General features: G+C 54.4%; 1 protein-coding gene across 1 annotated transcript; it reads right to left on the bottom strand.

Annotated features, from left to right (window-relative positions):
- Positions 1 to 4,501: 4,501 nt before the first annotated feature.
- Positions 4,502 to 19,179, bottom strand: PSMA1 (proteasome 20S subunit alpha 1). The gene is made up of 10 exons (XM_069738445.1): positions 19,087 to 19,179; positions 14,671 to 14,715; positions 14,424 to 14,525; positions 14,247 to 14,350; positions 13,982 to 14,070; positions 8,659 to 8,729; positions 5,143 to 5,272; positions 4,933 to 5,012; positions 4,751 to 4,855; positions 4,502 to 4,675 (listed from the first exon to the last, which is right to left on the bottom strand). Exons 1-10 carry the CDS (start codon positions 19,087 to 19,089, stop codon positions 4,619 to 4,621), a joined length of 786 nt encoding a protein of 261 aa, XP_069594546.1. The 5' UTR covers positions 19,090 to 19,179; the 3' UTR covers positions 4,502 to 4,618.
- Positions 19,180 to 19,523: the final 344 nt, after the last annotated feature.

Genomic DNA, 19,523 nt, shown 5'->3' with positions numbered 1-19,523 from the left:
TGAGCGCAGCTTCTCAGCCAATCACTGACCTCTGAAGTCACATGACTTCATGAGATAAATCTCCGGGTCCGGATGGCATACACCCACGAGTACTAAGAGAACTAAGTAATGTAATAGATAAACCATTATTTCTGATTTTTAGTGACTCTATAGCGACAGGGTCTGTTCCGCAGGACTGGCGCATAGCAAATGTGGTGCCAATATTCAAAAAGGGCTCTAAAAGTGAACCTGGAAATTATAGGCCAGTAAGTCTAACCTCTATTGTTGGTAAAATATTTGAAGGGTTTCTGAGGGATGTTATTCTGGATTATCTCAATGAGAATAACTGTTTAACTCCATATCAGCATGGGTTTATGAGAAATCGCTCCTGTCAAACCAATCTAATCAGTTTTTATGAAGAGGTAAGCTATAGGCTGGACCACGGTGAGTCATTGGACGTGGTATATCTCGATTTTTCCAAAGCGTTTGATACCGTGCCGCACAAGAGGTTGGTACACAAAATGAGAATGCTTGGTCTGGGGGAAAATGTGTGTAAATGGGTTAGTAACTGGCTTAGTGATAGAAAGCAGAGGGTGGTTATAAATGGTATAGTCTCTAACTGGGTCGCTGTGACCAGTGGGGTACCGCAGGGGTCAGTATTGGGACCTGTTCTCTTCAACATATTCATTAATGATCTGGTAGAAGGTTTACACAGTAAAATATCGATATTTGCAGATGATACAAAACTATGTAAAGCAGTTAATACAAGAGAAGATAGTATTCTGCTACAGATGGATCTGGATAAGTTGGAAACTTGGGCTGAAAGGTGGCAGATGAGGTTTAACAATGATAAATGTAAGGTTATACACATGGGAAGAGGGAATCAATATCACCATTACACACTGAACGGGAAACCACTGGGTAAATCTGACAGGGAGAAGGACTTGGGGATCCTAGTTAATGATAAACTTACCTGGAGCAGCCAGTGCCAGGCAGCAGCTGCCAAGGCAAACAGGATCATGGGGTGCATTAAAAGAGGTCTGGATACACATGATGAGAGCATTATACTGCCTCTGTACAAATCCCTAGTTAGACCGCACATGGAGTACTGTGTCCAGTTTTGGGCACCGGTGCTCAGGAAGGATATAATGGAACTAGAGAGAGTACAAAGGAGGGCAACAAAATTAATAAAGGGGATGGGAGAACTACAATACCCAGATAGATTAGCGAAATTAGGATTATTTAGTCTAGAAAAAAGACGACTGAGGGGCGATCTAATAACCATGTATAAGTATATAAGGGGACAATACAAATATCTCGCCGAGGATCTGTTTATACCAAGGAAGGTGACGGGCACAAGGGGGCATTCTTTGCGTCTGGAGGAGAGAAGGTTTTTCCACCAACATAGAAGAGGATTCTTTACTGTTAGGGCAGTGAGAATCTGGAATTGCTTGCCTGAGGAGGTGGTGATGGCGAACTCAGTCGAGGGGTTCAAGAGAGGCCTGGATGTCTTCCTGGAGCAGAACAATATTGTATCATACAATTATTAGGTTCTGTAGAAGGACGTAGATCTGGGGATTTATTATGATGGAATATAGGCTGAACTGGATGGACAAATGTCTTTTTTCGGCCTTACTAACTATGTTACTATGTTACTATGACGTCACCGAGGAGACCCGCGGGGGTGGAGCTTATCTGTCTCCGCACGTCTGGCATCACTTTATATGTGAGATAATAAAAGTAATGTGTCAGGAGCTGCTGCGTCACCACATGGTCAGTGCTGGTGGTGGGCACTGTCAGGACAAAGTAAGACTCCACAGCCCCGGTCACTACTGAGCATGTGCAGAAAGTGCAGCACAGATTCATCCCCACTAACAGCCGAGATCAGGAACAGAACAGACATTTATAGGACATTTCAGAACTCCTGACTCCACAGCCCTGGTCACTACTGAGCATGTGCAGAAAGTGCAGCACAGATTCATCCCCACTAACAGCCGAGATCAGGAACAGAACAGACATTTATAGGACATTTCAGAACTCCTGACTCCACAGCCTCGGTCACTACTGAGCATGTGCAGAAAGTGCAGCACAGATTCATCTCCACTAACAGCCGAGATCATGAGATCAGGAACAGAACAGACATTTATAGGACATTTCAGAACTCCTGACTCCACAGCCTCGGTCACTACTGAGCATGTGCAGAAAGTGCAGCACAGATTCATCTCCACTAACAGCCGAGATCAGGAACAGAACCGACATTTATAGGACATTTCAGAACTCCTGACTCCACAGCCCTGGTCACTACTGAGCATGTGCATAAAGTGCAGCACAGATTCATCTCCACTAACAGCCGAGCTCCTGAGATCAGGAACAGAACAGACATTTATAGGACATTTCAGAACTCCTGACTCCACAGCCTCGGTCACTACTGAGCATGTGCATAAAGTGCAGCACAGATTCATCCCCACTAACAGCCGAGCTCCTGAGATCAGGAACAGAACAGACATTTATAGGACATTTCAGAACTCCTGACTCCACAGCCCTGGTCACTACTGAGCATGTGCATAAAGTGCAGCACAGATTCATCTCCACTAACAGCTGAGATCATGAGATCAGGAACAGAACAGACATTTATAGGACATTTCAGAACTCCTGACTCCACAGCCTCGGTCACTACTGAGCATGTGCATAAAGTGCAGCACAGATTCATCCCCACTAACAGCCGAGATCAGGAACAGAACAGACATTTATAGGACATTTCAGAACTCCTGACTCCACAGCCCTGGTCACTACTGAGCATGTGCATAAAGTGCAGCACAGATTCATCCCCACTAACAGCCGAGATCCTGAGATCAGGAACAGAACAGACATTTATAGGACATTTCAGAACTCCTGACTCCACAGCCTCGGTCACTACTGAGCATGTGCATAAAGTGCAGCACTGATTCATCTCCACTAACAGCCGAGATCCTGAGATCAGGAACAGAACAGACATTTATAGGACATTTCAGAACTCCTGACTCCACAGCCTCGGTCACTACTGAGCATGTGCATAAAGTGCAGCACTGATTCATCTCCACTAACAGCCGAGATCCTGAGATCAGGAACAGAACAGACATTTATAGGACATTTCAGAACTCCTGACTCCACAGCCCCGGTCACTACTGAGCATGTGCATAAAGTGCAGCACAGATTCATCTCCACTAACAGCCGAGCTCCTGAGATCAGGAACAGAACAGACATTTATACGACATTTCAGAACTCCTGACTCCACAGCCTCGGTCACTACTGAGCATGTGCATAAAGTGCAGCACAGATTCATCTCCACTAACAGCCGAGCTCCTGAGATCAGGAACAGAACAGACATTTATAGGACATTTCAGAAGTTTCCCAAATTTTGATGGAAACATTTCCAGTACATCCTGCATTGTACTACTGCACCCAATGTGTTATAAATGATAGGAGTCGCTCTATTTTATACTGACTCCACGGCCCTGCTCATGGTCCCATGTCATCTGCAGCAGGAGCCTCTCCCCAATGCAATAGGTCGAAGTTACTAAGCCCCGCCCTTAAATACAGGAGGGCGTGGCTTCAGTTGGCCACTGACCAACAACTGATCCTACACGACCGATTCAGGATCATAAGAACATAGTTAGTAAGGCCGAAAAAAGACATTTGTAAGAAATCCTGCAGAAGATTTATCTGAAGGCCGCGTTCATACGGTCAGTATTTGTAGCCGGTGACAAGTTTCTATTAAAGTATGTGCACATGTTGCGGATTATTCGCGGATTTTGCGGCGATATTCCGCAGCAAAAACGCTTAAAAAACGCATGCATTATGCATCCCATCATTTTCAATGAATTCCGCAATTTTTGTGCACATGTTGCGGATTTTTTCGCAAAAAATAAAAACGCATGCGGAAAAATACGCAGCATGTTCATTAATTTTGCGGAATTCCTACTATGTTATTGAATTTGGAAGCTCCGGAAAAAAAACGTGAAAAATCCGCACCAAAACTCGTGCGGATTTTATGTGGAAAATCTCCGTTTTTGCTCAGGAAATTTCCGCATAAAATCCTGATGTGCGCACATACCCGTAGACTTTTCCTCCGATTGTTCCTTACAAATACTGGAGTACGACACGGACGGCGTGAACGCGGCCTCACCGGCAGCCTGGGCAGAGGCGTCTACCATCCGGATTTTCAGAGAGGACGCAGGAATCGGATCTGGGGTGTGGACGCTCGTTCCCCTCCAGTTTCTGCCTATTTTCAGGATCTCTGCTTGCAGTCAACACAAGATCCGTCCTGACTGGAGACAATAAAACCTTGTAGCCAGTGATTGGGAGACGCTGAGGAAGAGAAGACATAGCAAGCAGAGGTACTGATCAAAGCCGCCATTTCTGAAAAACCGCAAGGTCATTGTGACTCCTTGTATCGCTGCCGACACCAGGACGTGTGTGACGCGTCTCCGGGGGACACTTCTTATGGCCCCTCTGACCAGGAAGAACCACAGAGGAACAGTCATCAAGAAATACTACATTTTATTGGCTTCTCATCAAGGACAAAGTGGAATTACAGAAATGCGCCTCTCCCGCACACCGCCCCCGAGGAGAGGGGCTGCAGACAAAAAGAATGCCCAATCTAGTGCTCCATGGGCTCCTCGGGCTTCTCCACCGGATCCTCCGCAGGGGCCGCCACCTGAGGGGAAAGCAGCCGGAGATCAGAGACCCCACAGTGTCAGTGTGCGCGTGCGTATGTGCGCCGGTCACCCACCTTCCTCTGGGGTCGCTCCTCCAATCCTTCCAGGAACGGGGCCACTTCATCATCGTCATAGATCGTGAACTCTAAGTCTTTACCCACAATGCCGATGGAAACATTCTGCAAACGCGAGCAGAGGGCTTGTTACTATGTGTCGGTGCAGGACGGCGGCTGCACCAATCACGTCACAGTGTTACCTTCGTTGTCAGGTCCTGTTCTGCAGGAAGAGTCTCTCTCAGGGCCCGGAGCCCATGTTTGACCAGCTCGTTCAGATTACCTGAGGAGAAGCACCCACATCCGTCAGCAGCCCCCCGGCCCCAGCTGTATCCTCCTCCACCCACCACACAGTATCCTCATTGTACCACAACGCCCAGCATGCACATCCATCTCCGTGCCAGGGGACTCACATTCACTGAACTCGGACATGTGTCTCTCCAGATAAGTGCGAGCCGACTGCGACCGAGCTCCGATGGACATCGCTTTGCAGTCAAAGTAGTTTGCAGAAGGGCAGGTCTGGAAAATGTGCGGCCCCATGTCCTGTGGAGACCACGGAGGAGAATTACACCCAGGAGAGAAATGGAAGCCCCCGAGCGCAGCTACCAGAGCGTGGAAACGCACAGGGCGGGACCCCCGGAGCATGCATCCTAGACGTGCAAACAACGGGTAATGCCGCAGCCGGGCACCCTCCTCCCGCGTACCCAGACCGCAGCCCGGCGCCCTCCTCCCGCGTACCCGGACCACAGCCAGGCGCCATCCACCCACGTACCCAGACCGCAGCCCGGCGCCCTCCTCCCGCGTACCCAGACCGCAGCCCGGCACCCTCCTCCCGCGTACCCAGACCACAGCCAGGCGCCATCCACCCACGTACCCAGACCGCAGCCCGGCGCCCTCCTCCCACGTACCCAGACCGCAGCCCGGCACCCTCCTCCCACGTACCCGGACCACAGCCCGGCACCCTCCTCCCACGTACCCAGACCACAGCCCAGCACCCTCCTCCCGCGTACCCAGACCACAGCCCGGCACCCTCCTCCCGCGTACCCAGACCACAGCCCGGCGCCCTCCTCCCGCGTACCCGGACCACAGCCAGGCGCCATCCACCCACGTACCCAGACCGCAGCCCGGCGCCCTCCTCCCGCGTACCCAGACCGCAGCCCGGCACCCTCCTCCCGCGTACCCGGACCACAGCCAGGCGCCATCCACCAACGTACCCAGACCACAGCCAGGCGCCCTCCTCCCACGTACCCGGACCACAGCCAGGCGCCCTCCTCCCACGTACCCAGACCGCAGCCCGGCACCCTCCTCCCACGTACCCGGACCACAGCCCGGCACCCTCCTCCCACGTACCCAGACCACAGCCCAGCACCCTCCTCCCGCGTACCCAGACCACAGCCCGGCACCCTCCTCCCGCGTACCCGGACCACAGCCCAGCGCCCTCCTCCCGCGTACCCGGACCACAGCCAGGCGCCCTCCTCCCACGTACCCAGACCACAGCCCAGCACCCTCCTCCCGCGTACCCAGACCGCAGCCCGGCACCCTCCTCCCACGTACCCAGACCACAGCCAGGCGCCCTCCTCCCACGTACCCAGACCACAGCCCGGCACCCTCCTCCCACGTACCCAGACCACAGCCCGGCACCCTCCTCCCGCGTACCCGGACCACAGCCCAGCACCCTCCTCCCACGTACCCGGACTGCAGCCCAACGCCCTCCTCCCGCGTACCCAGACCACAGCCGGGTATCCTCCTCCCGCGTACCCAGACCACAGCCCGGCACCCTCCTCCCGCGTACCCGGACCGCAGCCCGGCACCCTCCTCCCGCGTACCCAGACCGCAGCCCGGCGCCCTCCTCCCGCGTACCCGGACCACAGCCAGGCGCCATCCACCCACGTACCCAGACCGCAGCCCGGCGCCCTCCTCCCGCGTACCCAGACCGCAGCCCGGCACCCTCCTCCCGCGTACCCAGACCACAGCCAGGCGCCCTCCTCCCACGTACCCGGACCACAGCCAGGCGCCCTCCTCCCACGTACCCAGACCACAGCCCGACACCCTCCTCCCACGTACCCGGACCACAGCCAGGCGCCCTCCCACGTACCCGGACCGCAGCCCGGCACCCTCCTCCCACGTACCCAGACCACAGCCCGGCACCCTCCTCCCGCGTACCCAGACCACAGCCCGGCACCCTCCTCCCGCGTACCCGGACCACAGCCCAGCGCCCTCCTCCCGCGTACCCGGACCACAGCCCAGCGCCCTCCTCCCGCGTACCCGGACCACAGCCAGGCGCCCTCCTCCCACGTACCCAGACCACAGCCCAGCACCCTCCTCCCGCGTACCCAGACCGCAGCCCGGCACCCTCCTCCCACGTACCCGGACCACAGCCAGGCGCCCTCCTCCCACGTACCCAGACCACAGCCCGGCACCCTCCTCCCACGTACCCAGACCACAGCCCGGCACCCTCCTCCCGCGTACCCGGGCCACAGCCCAGCACCCTCCTCCCACGTACCCGGACTGCAGCCCAACGCCCTCCTCCCGCGTACCCAGACCACAGCCGGGTATCCTCCTCCCGCGTACCCAGACCACAGCCCGGCACCCTCCTCCCGCGTACCCGGACCACAGCCCAGCACCCTCCTCCCACGTACCCGGACTGCAGCCCAACGCCCTCCTCCCGCGTACCCAGACCACAGCCGGGTATCCTCCTCCCGCGTACCCAGACCACAGCCCAGCACCCTCCTCCCGCGTACCCGGACCACAGCCCAGCACCCTCCTCCCGCGTACCCGGACCGCAGCCCAGCGCCCTCCTCCCGCGTACCCGGACTGCAGCCCAACGCCCTCCTCCCGCGTACCCAGACCACAGCCCAGCACCCTCCTCCCGCGTACCCGGACCGCAGCCCGACACCCTCCTCCCGCGTATCCGGACCACAGCCCAGCATCCTCCTCCCGCGTACCCAGACCACAGCCCAGCACCCTCCACCCACGTACCCAGACCACAGCCCAGCACCCTCCTCCCGCGTACCCGGACCACAGCCCAGCACCCTCCTCCCGCGTACCCGGACCGCAGCCCAACGCCCTCCTCCCGCGTACCCAGACCACAGCCGGGTATCCTCCTCCCGCGTACCCAGACCACAGCCCAGCACCCTCCTCCCGCGTACCCGGACCGCAGCCCAGCACCCTCCTCCCGCGTACCCGGACCACAGCCCAGCATCCTCCTCCCACGTACCCAGACCACAGCCCCGCACCCTCCACCCACGTACCCAGACCACAGCCCAGCACCCTCCTCCCACGTACCCGGACCGCAGCCCGGCACCCTCCACCCACGTACCCAGACCACAGCCCAGCACCCTCCTCCCGCGTACCCGGACCACAGCCCAGCACCCTCCTCCCGCGTACCCGGACTGCAGCCCAACGCCCTCCTCCCGCGTACCCAGACCACAGCCCGGCATCCTCCTCCCACGTACCCAGACCACAGCCCCGCACCCTCCACCCACGTACCCAGACCACAGCCCAGCACCCTCCTCCCACGTACCCGGACTGCAGCCCAACGCCCTCCTCCCGCGTACCCAGACCACAGCCCGGCACCCTCCTCCCACGTACCCGGACCGCAGCCCGGCACCCTCCACCCACGTACCCAGACCACAGCCCAGCACCCTCCTCCCGCGTACCCGGACCACAGCCCAGCACCCTCCTCCCGTGTACCCGGACTGCAGCCCGGCCCCATCCACCCACGTACCCGGACAATGCACATCATCCATTGTGTAAGGTGCCGGCCTCTAGTCAAAGGGACCCAACCCCGCCACCATATTGTGTAAATTGTAAGATGGAAACCAGCCGTACAGGGGAGCAACCCAATAACGGCCCAAACTGGGGGTCACTGGACCCACCACAAAGGGCGTTTTCAACAATACGGCCTCATCCCTGCGGGTGGTACTTACGTCATATCCTGCAATGAGAAGTCCCACTCCGTAAGGTCTCCGCCCGTAGCGCTGGGTGGGAATCTGGGTTTCTGGGGACAATCAAGGAATAAAACAAGAAAACCCAAGTAGCAGCTCAGATACCGAGAGGAAAGAGATCACATCTCAGTAAGGGACCGTGTCTCACACCCGGCGCTACACTAAGGGCCTGTCATAACATAGTAACATAGTAACATAGTTAGTAAGGCCGAAAAAAGACATTTGTCCATCCAGTTCAGCCTATATTCCATCATAATAAATCCCCAGATCTACGTCCTTCTACAGAACCTAATAATTGTATGATACAATATTGTTCTGCTCCAGGAAGACATCCAGGCCTCTCTTGAACCCCTCGACTGAGTTCGCCATCACCACCTCCTCAGGCAAGCAATTCCAGATTCTCACTGCCCTAACAGTAAAGAATCCTCTTCTATGTTGGTGGAAAAACCTTCTCTCCTCCAGACGCAAAGAATGCCCCCTTGTGCCCGTCACCTTCCTTGGTATAAACAGATCCTCAGCGAGATATTTGTATTGTCCCCTTATATACTTATACATGGTTATTAGATCGCCCCTCAGTCGTCTTTTTTCTAGACTAAATAATCCTAATTTCGCTAATCTATCTCGGTATTGTAGTTCTCCCATCCCCTTTATTAATTTTGTTGCCCTCCTTTGTACTCTCTCTAGTTCCATTATATCCTTCCTGAGCACCGGTGCCCAAAACTGGACACAGTACTCCATGTGCGGTCTAACTAGGGATTTGTACAGAGGCAGTATAATGCTCTCATCATGTGTATCCTGTCCAGGTGCAGGATTTAATAAAATGTAAAGTATGTGAGAGAGATATATATATATATATACATATACACACACACACACACAGATGAAACCAGAAGCTTCCATCCACTATACAGTGGGGCAAAAAAGTATTTAGTCAGTCAGCAATAGTGCAAGTTGCACCACTTAAAAAGATGAGAGGCGTCTGTAATTTACATCATAGGTAGACCTCAACTATGGGAGACAAACTGAGAAAAAAAAAATCCAGAAAATCACATTGTCTGTTTTTTTAACATTTTATTTGCATATTATGGGGGAAAATAAGTATTTGGTCAGAAACAAACAATCCAGATTTCTGGCTCTCACAGACCTGTAACTTCTTCTTTAAGAGTCTCCTCTTTCCTCCACTCATTACCTGTAGTAATGGCACCTGTTTAAACTTGTTATCAGTATAAAAAGACACCTGTGCACACCCTCAAACAGTCTGACTCCAAACTCCACTATGGTGAAGACCAAAGAGCTGTCAAAGGACACCAGAAACAAAATTGTAGCCCTGCACCAGGCTGGGAAGAGTGAATCTGCAATAGCCAACCAGCTTGGAGTGAAGAAATCAACAGTGGGAGCAATAATTAGAAAATGGAAGACATACAAGACCACTGATAATCTCCCTCGATCTGGGGCTCCACGCAAAATCCCACCCCGTGGGGTCAGAATGATCACAAGAACGGTGAGCAAAAATCCCAGAACCACGCGGGGGGACCTAGTGAATGAACTGCAGAGAGCTGGGACCAATGTAACAAGGCCTACCATAAGTAACACACTACGCCACCATGGACTCAGATCCTGCAGTGCCAGACGTGTCCCACTGCTTAAGCCAGTACATGTCCGGGCCTGTCTGAAGTTTGCTAGAGAGCATTTGGATGATCCAGAGGAGTTTTGGGAGAATGTCCTATGGTCTGATGAAACCAAACTGGAACTGTTTGGTAGAAACACAACTTGTCGTGTTTGGAGGAAAAAGAATACTGAGTTGCATCCATCAAACACCATACCTACTGTAAAGCATGGTGGTGGAAACATCATGCTTTGGGGCTGTTTCTCTGCAAAGAGGCCAGGACGACTGATCCGGGTACATGAAAGAATGAATGGGGCCATGTATCGTGAGATTTTGAGTGCAAACCTCCTTCCATCAGCAAGGGCATTGAAGATGAAACGTGGCTGGGTCTTTCAACATGACAATGATCCAAAGCACACCGCCAGGGCAACGAAGGAGTGGCTTCGTAAGAAGCATTTCAAGGTCCTGGAGTGGCCTAGCCAGTCTCCAGATCTCAACCCTATAGAAAACCTTTGGAGGGAGTTGAAAGTCCGTGTTGCCAAGCGAAAAGCCAAAAACATCACTGCTCTAGAGGAGATCTGCATGGAGGAATGGGCCAACATACCAACAACAGTGTGTGGCAACCTTGTGAAGACTTACAGAAAACGTTTGACCTCTGTCATTGCCAACAAAGGATATATTACAAAGTATTGAGAGGAAATTTTGTTTCTGACCAAATACTTATTTTCCACCATAATATGCAAATAAAATGTTAAAAAAAAACAGACAATGTGATTTTCTGGATTTTTTTTTCCTCAGTTTGTCTCCCATAGTTGAGGTCTACCTATGATTACATAATCTTCTTTTCTCATGATGCCATCTATTTTGTGAAGTGCACCAGTCCCTCCTGCAGCAAAACAATCCCACAACATGATGCTGCCACCACCGTATTTCACAGTGGGGATGGTGTTCTTAGGCTTCCAAGATTCTCCCTGTTTCCTCCAAAGGTAACAATGGTCATTATGCTCAAAATGTTACATTTTACTTTCATGAGACCACAGGTCAGGTCTCTAAATATTAAGGCCTTTGTTCCTGTGTGCATTTGCAAATGTTAATCTGTTTTTTATTTTGTTTCTTTACGAGTAACGCCTTCCTCCTGGCAGAGTGGCCTTTCAGCCCATGTTGATACAGTATTCGTTTCACTGTGGATATTGATACAATCTTACCAGCTTCCGCCATCATCTTCACAAGGTATTTTGCTTTTGTCCTTGGGTTGATATGCACATGTCAGACCAAAGCATGTTCATTTCTGGGACACAGAACCAGTCTCCTTCCTGAGCGGTATGATGGCTGGACTTTTTTGTACTTGCGTATAATTGTACAGATAAACGAGGCGCCTTCAGGTATCTTATAATTGTACCCAAGGATGAGCCGGACTTGAGCACTTCTGCTCCTGATATCTTGGCTGATTTCCTGAGACTTTCCCATGATGCTCTACAAAGAAGCAGTGTGTTTCAGGTGGGCATTCAAATTCATCCACAGGTGTCTCTAATTAACTCAGATGTTGCCAAAAAATCCTATCAGAAGCTTTCAAACACATGACCTCATCATATGGGCCGTCCAGAATTGTGTAAATGCAAAGTAATCTCAGTGTATGGAAACTTCTGACTTTGCAGTAAGTAATAAAAATGCCTTAAAACATTTTCTCTCTCTCAGTCTAGCATTTGGCAAATATTAATAATTACGGTAATTCTAATTGTCCTAAAACGGGAAAGGCTTATTCTGATTTCATGTCAGATATTGAGAAAAACCTGCAGATGTGTCTTTATGTATAGTTGATGGAAACTTCTGCTTTCACCTGATATATATATATATATATATATATACACACACACAGGTAAGTAAAGGTTAGGGAATTGGTAACTATAATATCGGGCAGTCGGACACTGGCGCTGTCTCCTCGCCTTCACTCTGCGGCGGCTCCTGATATTGGGGCTCGTTCACACCCTGTAATACGGCAGACAGGACTCGGACCAATGTGACTGGGAGCCGAGCAGGCGACACGTTTTCTTTATCAGAGACCGATTGTGTGTGAAGAAATAAGTTCGTTCGTTTCCTCCGTGTGTCGTGAGACTCGGACACTCAGGTCTATTGGTGGCAAAAAATAAATAAAAGTCTGATGTCGTCCGACAAGTGGGAAATAAATGATCCGAGTTTTCTGGATGAATCGGAGGATTTTTTTGCGCTGTGTGAATGTGACCGGATCATGACGGATTTCTTGTATGAACCTGATCCTTGATAGAGTCCCCGCGAGTGACCGCTGCAGCCTGTCGCTTGCAGTAAGTAATACACATTAAGGCTATGTGCACACGTTGCGGATTAGGTTTAGGAATTTCTGGTGCGGATTCTGCCTCTCCTGGCAGAAAACGCACCTGCGGATTTGTCGTGTTTTTTGTGTGGTTCCGCAGTGTTTTTTGTGCGTTTTTGCTGTGGTCTTCTTGCAGATTTGCTGCGTTTTTTACCCCTGCGGTTTTCTATAATGGAATGGGTACAAAAACGCTGCAGATTCACAAAATAGAAGTGACCTGCTACTTCTTTTAAACCGCAGCGTTTCCGCAAAGTGTGCACAGCATTTTTTTTCCTCATTGATTTACATTGTACTGTACATCAATTGCGGATCTGCAGCGTTTCTGCACCTCAAAAAACGCTGGGGATCCGCTGAGAATCTGCAAAGTGCGCACATAGCCTCAAGGCCTCATTTATCAAAACAGTCTAAAAAAACAAAATCAATCTTTGTTGCCCGCAGTAACCAGTCACCGCTGAGGTGATAAATCTGTCCCATATGTGGGATATAGATACACACAAGAAGGCCGCACTCACCACGGACCCCCCCGCACTCACCACGGACCCCCCGCTTCACCACGGACCCCCCCGCACTCACCACGGACCCCCCGCTTCACCACGGACCCCCCCGCACTCACCACGGACCCCCCGCTTCACCACGGACCCCCCCGCACTCACCACGGACCCCCCGCTTCACCACGGACCCCCCCGCACTCACCACGGACCCCCCCGCACTCACCACGGACCCCCCCGCACTCACCACGGACCCCCCCCGCCTCACAGCCGCTCATTATTAGAAGGCACCGGTGACATCCTGTCTACAACACGTGACCGCTGCAGCCAATCACTGGACTCACAAAGATTACTGCACATATGGGCATGTGACCTCCAAGCCCAGCGATTAGCTGCAGCGGTCACATGTTGTAGTCAGGACTGTAAAGACCCCCGGGGCAGGGACGGAGCGATGCTGGATCAGCAGGGGCTTCAACAATATTTGTGCAAGCAATCGCTCCTCCCCATCTTGAGAGTAAAGAGATTGAAGGGCACGTCCACAATCACAAACATGGCTGCTAGTCTCCATAGACAGCGCTGCCCCTGCTCACGGACTGCGTGTGTTGTTGTAGGTCAGCTCCGTTCACTGCAGATGTTCAGGGCGGTGATAACAGCCATATTCAGGGGGTTTCTAGTCCTGCACCGAGCAGCATGGCGCAGGCAGCGCTGCAGCCGCTTCCTTCATAGGTTGTGTGCAGAAAGCAGCGGTCAGACCCCCGGGATCACGGAGTGATGACCTATTCCCGCTGACCCCTCTATGGACCACCTGAACCCTAACCCCGGCAGCCGTAAGCCTTGGACAGCGATTACAGGGTGGAAGGATACTACTTCCGATCAGGGAGACGAGACGCGACACCGGCAGAGGACGATCAAAGACGAACCGGGAATCCAGACATTCCTGACGCATAAAGTTACTGCAAAGAAACAGAGCAGAGATTACCGGAGAACCGGAGCGAGCGGCTTCTAGAAAGTCCAGTACTCCGGCATCTAATAATCCAGACGAGTCCCTGGGGCTGCACTGGGGGGAGAAGGCTCCGGATGGATCCAGAGGTCGGCCAGTCTATCGCTCACCTGGAACATCTGCACTCACCACAGGAGGCGTGCGTCCGCCGTCAGCCCAGCGATGGAGATGCCGATGTGACTGTCCACATTCAGGATCTTCTTCTGATGAGCGGCCAGTTCAGACTGAGCTCTCTGCGCAGCGATAAAACGTGTCAGACGCTCAACACAAACCCTCGCCCCGCTCAGCCCAACAAAGGGACCCTACCTTCAAGGCCACGAGGACGGCGTGCGTCTGCGACTTCAGGCCCACTGTGGCCGAGCCCTGCTTCACCGCCTCCATGGCATACTCGATCTGATGGATCCGGCCCTGGAGGACGAGCACAAGAACCAGCAAGTCAGACAAATGTGTCAGCACCGGGTCCAAGGGGAGGAAAGCAAGGAGCAACAGAGGACGGCGACATTACAGGGCACAGCGCCCCACTCACAGCCATGCTATGGGGGGCTGCACTTACCTGGGGGCTCCACACCGTCACATCGTTGTCATACTGGTTACGGAACTGCGGAATAAAAGGAAGATCAACAACCAATCCGAAAATAGCAAAGGTATCAAGCCAGGCGCAACGGGGAGGCGACGCGCGCCCGGGCAAGGGTGACGCACACTCGGCGAGGGAGGGGTGGCGTGCGCCCGGGAGAGGGAGGGGGGGACGCACACCCGGGCGAGGGAGGGGGGGGGGGGGGACACGGGCACAGGTAAAGCAGGGTCTGGATAAGGCACGTTCATCACCAGCTCCTGGTTTTGGCTACAATTACACAAGTGGTGAGGAGTCTCCATAAGGCCGGAGTCACACACAGCGAGATACGGCCGAGTCTCGCAGGTTAAAACCCAGCTCTGGCAGCGGCACTGCGGAGCGGAGCGTGCAGCCGCCCAGCAATACATACGCTCCGCAGTGCCGCTGCCAGAGCTGGGTTTTAACCTGCGAGACTCGGCCGTATCTCGCTGTGTGTGACTCCGGCCTTAGACTTTTCCTCTTGTGGTTACAAATACTGACCGTGTGAACTCGGCCCAACAGATATTATAAGCCCATCCCCCAAATATGATTCTATGTGCAGACACCCCCCACACACTGAGCTACAATGTAAAGAGACCCCCCAAGACTATATACGGAGCCCCCACAGTAATGTAGAACGAATATTGTATCGCCGTGGGGGTCCACCTTGACTGGTGGGGGGCTCTGCACGCTGTATTACCCGGTGGGGGGCTCCGCACACTGCATTACCCGGTGGGGGGCTCTGCACGCTGTATTACCCGGTGGGGGGCTCTGCACGCTGTATTACCCGGTGGGGGGCTCTGCACGCTGTATTACCCGGTGGGGGGCTCTGCACGCTGTATTACCCGGTGGGGGGCTCTGCACGCTGTATTACCCGGTGGGGGGCTCTGCACGCTGTATTACCCGGTGGGGGGCTCTGCACGCTGTATTACCCGGTGGGGGGCTCCGCACACTGCATTACACGGTGGGGGGCTCCGCACGCTGCATTACACGGTGGGGGGCTCCGCACGCTGCATTACCCGGTGGGGGGCTCCGCACGCTGCATTACCCGGTGGGGGGCTCTGCACGCTGTATTACCCGGTGGGGGGCTCTGCACGCTGTATTACCCGGTGGGGGGCTCTGCACGCTGTATTACCCGGTGGGGGGCTCTGCACGCTGCATTACACGGTGGGGGGCTCCGCACGCTGCATTACCCGGTGGGGGGCTCCGCACGCTGCATTACCCGGTGGGGGGCTCTGCACGCTGTATTACCCGGTGGGGGGCTCTGCACGCTGTATTACCCGGTGGGGGGCTCTGCACGCTGTATTACCCGGTGGGGGGCTCCGCACGCTGCATTACCCGGTGGGGGGCTCCGCACACTGCATTACACGGTGGGGGGCTCCGCACGCTGCATTACCCGGTGGGGGGCTCTGCACGCTGTATTACCCGGTGGGGGGCTCTGCACGCTGTATTACCCGGTGGGGGGCTCTGCACGCTGTATTACCCGGTGGGGGGCTCTGCACGCTGTATTACCCGGTGGGGGGCTCCGCACGCTGTATTACCCGGTGGGGGGCTCTGCACGCTGTATTACCCGGTGGGGGGCTCTGCACGCTGTATTACCCGGTGGGGGGCTCCGCACGCTGTATTACCCGGTGGGGGGCTCTGCACGCTGTATTACCCGGTGGGAGGCTCTGCACGCTGTATTACCCGGTGGGGGGCTCCGCACGCTGCATTACCCGGTGGGGGGCTCCGCACGCTGCATTACCCGGTGGGGGGCGCCGCACGCTGCATTACCCGGTGGGGGGCTCTGAATTTTATAGCAGAAGCCCCTGAATCTCCTGAGTCTACTATGTTAGGATCACGAGTCACAAAGTAAAAGTGAAAGTGCCAGGAAGGCGGCTGTGGCGGCTGTGCCGCACCCTGCAGGACCGGACGCACTGGCTGCACTACATGAACGACACTGTCACCATCTGCAGGATCTCTGCTTCCAGTGAATGATAACTTATTTCCCTTAGCTGAATACACACTTTGACCTAATGCTTCTCACAGCTGAGGATCTGTTACAATGCACGAGTGTGAAATAGACTCATCAGCCTGAAGTCTGGGACAGGAGACGTTCTGACATCTGTCAATCAGAAATAACCAGAGATGACAGGTACACACAATTCACACAGGAGGATCGAGGGCCCGCTGCTCGCAAGCTCCAGTCTAGGGCATGGGGTCCTCCACCACCACGGGGTCCTGCACCACCACGGGGTCCTCCAGCGCTGCGCCCCAGCAGCCCGACTCTTGGGAGTCACATTAGACTCATATTCCTTCACTCCACATGTGACACCTCAAACATCTCTAGGATTCAACCTACGAATCACCTACAATTCTGCAAAAACTCGTACTGCATCTTCTATTCATTCTCACCTGGACTATTGTAACTCATCCGATCGTCTCCCTCTTCCCCAACCCGTCCTGAATGCTGCAGCCACGATCATATTCATCAAAGACCGCTGCACCGATGCCTCCACCCTGTGCCAGTCATTACACAGGTTACCCATCCACGACAAACTTATCACTCTCATCCACAAAGCGCCATCTGTCTACCACCTACCCATCCTCTCCACAGTGCTGCACCACCCTACATCTCATCTGTCTACCACCTACCCGTCCTCTCCACAGTGCTGCACTGCCCTACATCTCATCTGTCTACCACCTACCCGTCCTCTCCACAGTGCTGCACCGCCCTACATCTCATCTGTCTACCACCTACCCGTCCTCTCCACAGTGCTGCACTGCCCTACATCTCATCTGTCTACCACCTACCCATCCTCTCCACAGAGCTGCACTGCCCTACATCTCATCTGTCTACCACCTACCCGTCCTCTCCACAGAGCTGCACTGCCCTACATCTCATCTGTCTACCACCTACCCGTCCTCTCCACAGTGCTGCACCGCCCTACATCTCATCTCTGTCTACCACCTACCCATCCTCTCCACAGTGCTGCACCGCCCTACATCTCATCTGTCTACCACCTACCCGTCCTCTCCACAGTGCTGCACCGCCCTACATCTCATCTGTCTACCACCTACCCATCCTCTCCACAGTGCTGCACTGCCCTACATCTCATCTCTGTCTACCACCTACCCGTCCTCTCCACAGTGCTGCACCGCCCTACATCTCATCTGTCTACCACCTACCCGTCCTCTCCACAGTGCTGCACCGCCCTACATCTCATCTGTCTACCACCTACCCGTCCTCTCCACAGTGCTGCACCACCCTACATCTCATCTGTCTACCACCTACCCGTCCTCTCCACAGTGCTGCACCGCCCTACATCTCATCTGTCTACCACCTACCCGTCCTCTCCACAGAGCTGCACCGCCCTACATCTCATCTGTCTACCACCTACCCGTCCTCTCCACAGAGCTGCACCGCCCTACATCTCATCTGTCTACCACCTACCCGTCCTCTCCACAGTGCTGCACCGCCCTACATCTCATCTGTCTACCACCTACCCATCCTCTCCACAGTGCTGCACCGCCCTACATCTCATCTGTCTACCACCTACCCGTCCTCTCCACAGTGCTGCACCGCCCTACATCTCATCTGTCTACCACCTACCCATCCTCTCCACAGTGCTGCACCGCCCTACATCTCATCTGTCTACCACCTACCCGTCCTCTCCACAGTGCTGCACCGCCCTACATCTCATCTGTCTACCACCTACCCGTCCTCTCCACAGTGCTGCACCGCCCTACATCTCATCTGTCTACCACCTACCCGTCCTCTCCACAGTGCTGCACCGCCCTACATCTCATCTGTCTACCACCTACCCGTCCTCTCCACAGTGCTGCACTGCCCTACATCTCATCTCTGTCTACCACCTACCCGTCCTCTCCACAGTGTGCACCGCCTAACATCTTCCCCGATCCCCAAATCCTCAGCCCACTCTCACGATCCCCTCCGCCATCTCTCCCAGTACTCCACACTCTCCCCCGGTCCTCTCCGCCATCTCTCCCCGTACTCCACACTCTCCCCCGGTCCTCTCCGCCATCTCTCCCCGTACTCCACACTCTCCCCCGGTCCTCTCCGCCATCTCTCCCAGTACTCCACACTCTCCCCCGGTCCTCTCCGCCATCTCTCCCAGTACTCCACACTCTCCCCCGGTCCTCTCCGCCATCTCTCCCCGTACTCCACACTCTCCCCCGGTCCTCTCCGCCATCTCTCCCAGTACTCCACACTCTCCCCCGGTCCTCTCCGCCATCTCTCCCCGTACTCCACACTCTCCCCCGGTCCTCTCCGCCATCTCTCCCGCTCCCCTCCGCCGTCTCTCATGGATGTGTCCGAGGCAGTAACACTTCCGCCTCCTCCCCGCGGTCTGTGGCTCCCGGGGCCCCGGCCGCTCTCACCATGTTCCCGGCTCTCGGAGCTGCTGAATAATGCTGCACTCTGCGCTCTGCTACTCGCGTCTGAGAAGCCCCGCCCCCTGTATTATACTCCGCCCCCTGAGCAGACCCGAGCAGTCAATCGGCGAATATCTTATCAATGCCACAACTTTATTAGTCAGTGCCCGAGCACACAGCGATGATATTATGTGCGGGGGAGGGGCCGCCTCTGCCTCCAGCCCGGGAATAACGCTCACTGTTCAGTACACGAGGCCACATTCTCTACTACATTACTGATCCTGAGTTACATCCTGTATTATACTCCAGAGCTGCACTCACTATTCTGCTGGTGCAGTCACTGTGTACATACATTACATTACTGATCCTGAGTTACATCCTGTATTATACCCCAGAGCTGCACTCACTATTCTGCTGGTGCAGTCACTGTGTACATACATTAC

The sequence above is a fragment of the Ranitomeya imitator genome, chromosome 9, assembly GCF_032444005.1.
Source record: "Ranitomeya imitator isolate aRanImi1 chromosome 9, aRanImi1.pri, whole genome shotgun sequence".
Lineage (NCBI taxonomy): Eukaryota > Metazoa > Chordata > Amphibia > Anura > Dendrobatidae > Ranitomeya > Ranitomeya imitator.
The sequence above is the reverse complement of the archived record's forward strand: the minus strand, read 5'-3'. Positions and strand labels throughout refer to the sequence as shown.